The sequence below is a fragment of the Gavialis gangeticus genome, unplaced genomic scaffold, assembly GCF_001723915.1.
Source record: "Gavialis gangeticus isolate Ggan-Ray unplaced genomic scaffold, GavGan_comp1, whole genome shotgun sequence".
Lineage (NCBI taxonomy): Eukaryota > Metazoa > Chordata > Crocodylia > Gavialidae > Gavialis > Gavialis gangeticus.
In genome coordinates this window covers 941,287-946,777 of record NW_017729020.1, presented here as the reverse complement: position 1 = coordinate 946,777, position 5,491 = coordinate 941,287, and the positions used below count along the sequence as shown (strand labels likewise).

General features: G+C 40.2%; 1 protein-coding gene across 4 annotated transcripts in view; it reads right to left on the bottom strand.

The window, feature by feature from the left end:
• Positions 1–5,491, bottom strand: part of SLC23A2 (solute carrier family 23 member 2) — an 87,696-nt gene that overhangs the window by 17,817 nt on the left and 64,388 nt on the right. For 3 of the 4 annotated variants that reach the window (XM_019514341.1, XM_019514340.1, XM_019514343.1), the window contains 3 exons: positions 4,885–4,973; positions 2,973–3,043; positions 1,622–1,803 (listed from right to left, as the gene is read on the bottom strand). In XM_019514341.1, coding sequence (XP_019369886.1) covers positions 1,622–1,803; positions 2,973–3,043; positions 4,885–4,973 — 342 coding nt within the window. The remainder of the gene's footprint in view (positions 1–1,621; positions 1,804–2,972; positions 3,044–4,884; positions 4,974–5,491) is intronic. The other variant, XM_019514342.1, reaches the window with a different exon arrangement.

Below are 5,491 nucleotides of genomic sequence, written 5' to 3'. Positions count from 1 at the left end.
CTTTTCCCATCTTACTTCAATCCCATCAATCCTACTGCTCGACCCTATCTACTCACTTGTTTTTGGCATTTACATCAACAGACCTTGCCCAAAATCCAGTCAAAGAAGTTCTTTCACAGTCAGACGACAGTTCCAGTCTTGTTATGCATCAGTAGTACAAAAATTCTGAATATCTATTCTGTCAAAGGACAGGGAAGCATTCAGCTGGCCAGCAGAAGGTATGCCAGGCAGCACTACCAATGCTATCTTTCCTAAACTCCAGTAGTGACCAGGGACTTATTCTTTTTACCTGATCCCATAAAAACCACTCAAGGCTTTGAAACAGTCCAAAGCAGCCTATCTATCCAGGATAATTAGAGGTACTGTTGCACTTGGAGGGTAAGAGGCCATGGAAATCACAAGTCAGAGGCAGCTTAACTGTGCTATTCAAGTTTATACAGACTACACAGTAAAACTTGATCAACAAGTCACTGTGTAATTCTTTAACAAGTGATTAAGTAAGGCTCTATAGCAATGAAAGTCAGGAGCTGATAAGCAGTTATGAAAAATTGAGGTCAGAGGAGAGCAAAACAAGTCTCCTCCTTCAGAGCCTGGACTGTTTGAAATAAGGAATTAATTCCCCCTCTCATATTCAGTGTCAGCTGCTTGAGCAAACACATAAGGGAATTTTTATTTTTCCCAACAGGTTCTCAAGGTACCAGACTAGATAATTGTCCAATCCCATCTAGGAATTCAGAATGACTGAAGTAAGTCCAGCAAGCAGGCTTGCAGACCAGAAACATTCAGTGTGGGGTGTTCAAGCGGTCTGACTGACATTTTAGCTTTTTGGAAAAAAAATAAGCTTTCACTTGTTTAAAAACAACCAAGTACCTAACCCTAATAGACGATTACCTTTGTAACCCAACGACAAACTGATCCCAATGCAGGAAAACAACACTGCAATGACAGCACTGACTCAGAAGTACCAGCACTTTGATGACCTCACTGATCTCACTTATCATGCTGAAGTAACATGGTTAGATTTTGGTGCTATTAAAATTAATTATTTCATTGCTGTTCACTGACAGCAATTACGAAGAGGTAAAGAGCTGCAGCGAAGACCTCAGTCAATTTGCGACTTGCTGTACAAATTAAAACACAAAAAAGAAAGGAGACTTACTAAGTCAAAGAAGAACGTAGAAATAAAGAGCAGAAGCCAGTAATCAAGTCTGAAAAACAAGGTATTTCCTCAGTGACTGACACTAAACATCAACCTATAACATGTATGGCAATAAACAGAATGCAGACAGGACAATGACTGAACAAAAAAGCGTGGTTTGTTTTTTTGTCTTTGGAAAAAGCTCTCAACATGTGTAGGGAACTACAGCAGAGAGTAGTATGCAGGCCAGTTCACCATTACCAAGGGATGAGAGATCACAATTAACGATATAACGCAACTCTTCACACTGTAGGTTTGTGCCCACGCCACCGAATAACAATGACAGGCTGTTCAAAAGAAGTAGCAAATTGAATGTTTGCAGTGTAACTCCTTTTTTAAAACTGTTTTTTTCTTTAGAGGGTCCATGAATTTTACCAAAGCAGTAACAGTCAGTCAAAGTCAACAATACCCAAGGGTACTTACAACATAGCTATACCCCAGTGTTTGCCTGCTCTCTCCCCAGCTGCCTGGAAACCAGACAGACCAATGAGGGCCACCGTCGGTGTAATCGTCAGAGGTCCAATATATCTCAGCAGAGCTCCAGGAAGCCCAAGGAAACCAATCACCACTTCTATCAAGGAGGACATGATAATAGCACCTTGAATCTGAACACACAGAGAATAGGAAAAGACAGAGTTTAATGACACTGAGGATACAAAACATTTATTTTTTCTGCTCTGGATTATAAACTGCAATTAAAGAATTCAGTGACAAAGAAGAAGACAGCCAATTGTTTTTGTCATACAACAGCTCATTATGATTAAGTGACTTATTGCTTAAGCATAACACTTATGTTTTTCTGCACAAAACTATTACACAACAGACCAGTGGGCCAGTCTGGTAGTTGTGTGGATAGCACATCACACTGTCATACAGGAGACCTGGGTTCCAGGCTAACCTTTAAGCTCTCAGATCGAACCGGCAAGGGCTGGTGGCGCCACGGAGGTGATGCTCTTAGCTCCTAGGGGCAGTGTATGCTGCATTGTTCACAAGTGCTCCTTAGAAGCTGGTATAGAGCAGCGTTGTGGTCTCAGGAGACTGTCAGCCCTCTTGGCTGCAGGGCTCTTGGCAGGATGGAGCTATGGTTTGAACATGGGGAAGAGAGAGGGGTTGTTTTTAATTAAGAAAGTTTGCAGCCCAAAGCAACGGGATGGGAGATAAATTCCATGAGACACGCCTTGATTTGGACTATGCTATCTATCACTCGATAGTGTGATGCCTGGGCTCAGCACTCATCTGAGACTCTGTAAAGGATGAGGAAGTTCACATTTAAATGGTGGGAGTGGAGAAGGGCTTGGACACTCAGCAAGTCTCTTGGGAGAATCAACGTCCTATCAGAACTGTATCCAACTTTAGAAAAATCTCTTTTTAGTGAGGTTTCTAAACAGCAGGAAATTTTCTGTAGGAAGCAGCCTACTGAATTACTCAGCAAGAGCAGGCAAGTCATTTGATAGCAGCTAATGCCTTGTTTAACACTTACAGGTGAGCACAAATTGCAAAATGATAAAAGCAGCAGAATACTAGCCTCTCGTGTATTTGACTGGATATAATTTTGAATGTGGTAACTAACTTGTTGCATTTGCTTTTCAGCAACGAACAAACAAGTTGGAAATATTCAAATTTGCATGAAGCGAATAAAGGGAAATATCCAAATCGAATGATAGTGGCAGAAGAAATGATCAACTTAAAAGAAAAACAAGAATATGAAGACGCTTGGATGAGAATTCTCAACTGAAATGGGATGAGCAATAGTGAAAGGTCAATTCCACGTTACCTCTCGTATCCTGGGATACCAGATATGTTCGGTGTGAAGCAGCTCTGCTGTTCCATTAGTAACCGCTATTGCTTATAAAAACAAAAAATAAATGTTTTTCATTGCCACGCCACACTTTGGTTTGTTATTACTGAGCAAGGTAAAATCTAACCTAACACGTTAGCAAATTTTTATGTTTTCAAGCATTTCCTGTTCATGACTACTTACTCTCAAAGTAAGAAATTCCCCATGTCGAACCCACACAATCGCTTCTTCCTACAAAATGTGCAATTCCTAAAGGCTAGCCATTAACTCAGCCCACTTTACCAGAGTGGAAAGTGTCCAAGGAGGACTCTCTTTAGTCTAGTGGAGAACTGAATGGGAAAGTTTTCATAGTGAGAATTACTTGAGTGCATAATGCATCTCAAACAGTCCCAAACTGTTTAAAATTCAGCTAACTAGGGGAACACTAAGGAACTCCTGTTTTAAGAGTTAGAAGCAGACAATGGTTATTTTCAAACACAAACTGAAGATGCCCAACGTTACTAGCCACAGTAACTTTTATTAACCGACAGCTTACTTGATTTTCAACAGAGCAATAAGCTATAGCAGGATACGTACAGGTTGGCTGTTAACAGGGCACTATGGATAAATCAATTTGGGAATACATTCAGCAGCCACATAAACTGCCAATATGCACCTCTTATATGGCTCACCACCCCTGGCACCTTACTGGGTTAAGTTTTCTAACACCCATGGCTTGTTTTCCTGCACTAGCAACTTTACTTCACAAACATATATTTGATAGCTTTCTCCTAATATTACATAAAAGGGCAAGAGGGAAAGTTAAGAGACCATGGGAAATACAACAGAATTCAGCGCAAAGTGAATTGAGAGCACTGAAATTACTTCCATGCCAGTCTTTTAACTGAAACACATTTCAAGACAGTCCAGACAGTGAAGTTTAAAACACATTCTTCATCTAAAATGTGACTATGCACTGGAGCTAAAAACACTCAAGACACTGGAGTTGGTACAGAAATGGTGCAAGGACTAATGTGGCCTGATTCTTTTATTTTATATATTTATTTTTAATTGGCAGTGGTACATGAGGTAGAAGCCACCCAGGCTGAGTACTTCAGTTCCCTGCTGATTATGTGGAGAGAGGAATTAAAACAAAGTGCCTACTTCAAAGGTCTGCCAATTAGCTCATTCTTAATCAATGTAATGAATGCATAGGCTGGTAAACCGAGGGTTTTTTTGACATTTCCATAGAAAAGCTCTCACGGACATTAATTTTATTTCTATCCTTTCATTCTTTTTAAGTAAGCCCTGTATCTGTTTTTGCCATATCTTGCCTAGGATTAATGACAGACTCATTGGCCAGGTAATTAGGGATTTATCCCGCTCATTCTCTTTAAACACTGTCCCAACATTAGAACTTGCCTAACCATCAATGACTTCTGTGAATATTGACGTGAGTGAGTTCTGCAGTCATCTCTTACAGCACCAGGTGGGAGCAATACAGAACTGCCCATCTCTTGCAGGTATTGCTTAACATTCTTCCTAGTTCCTAATGGAAGACAAACTACCTCCTCATCCTGCTTCTTTCTGAATAAGGTATAAACTATTTACCAAGTCGTTCTATCTTTTCTGCATCACGTATTTTAGTCATTTCCGTTCAATACCGGGCCTATGCCACTGCTAGGATTTCCCCTGTTCTTAAGACACTTTAAAAATGGTTGCTCATTTCTTGCAAAGTTTAAATGTCATGAACTACAGTATGTTATTCCTAGTCTCCACTCATCTCAGAGAGAGTGGTCACTAATGCATCTAGGGATATGTTAGCAACAAATCAGATGCTTCATTCTGGGTAACATGGATCACTTACAGACAAGTTAGGACAAAACTACCATACATGACTTGCATTTACCTGTGTTATTACATTTCCACTTCTCCAAAGAGAGAATAGCTCGGGCAGGTGCTAAGAAAGCGAAAGCACTGGCTTGAAATAAGGGTAACCTGAAGGAAATATAAAGATAAGGTGGAGACTGTCATAATTTGTCATTTCATAACATTTAGCCCATAGATGTTCTTAGTTAACCTTTCCTTAACTTATTAACCTTTTTTTTTCAGTGGTTATTAGATTCTTGAATTAGACATTTCTTTTATAAAAGGAGCAGGAGGGCAAACTGTAGCTCACCAACCATCACAAAGAGCTGTAAGAGATCACAGACTAAAACAAATGAAAAGAAACAGCCAGTATGCTATCTGGGACAGAGCTACTGTGTGCTGGTCCAACAAACCTTGCTCCATGGGAAAAGCAGCAGGGCACAAAGGGTATAAAACACCATGAGTTTGCTTGCTTAGGTGTCCACCATGCAGAATTACAGTATCTGAACTATCTAAAACACTTTCCTGAGACAGGCAAGTTGTTCATACAAACTCCAAGAAGAATAACTCACCTTAACTGCATGACTTGGATTAAAAGCATCCATAATGGCTGCAATCAGATCTAGACAGGTTACAGGGGTGGGCGG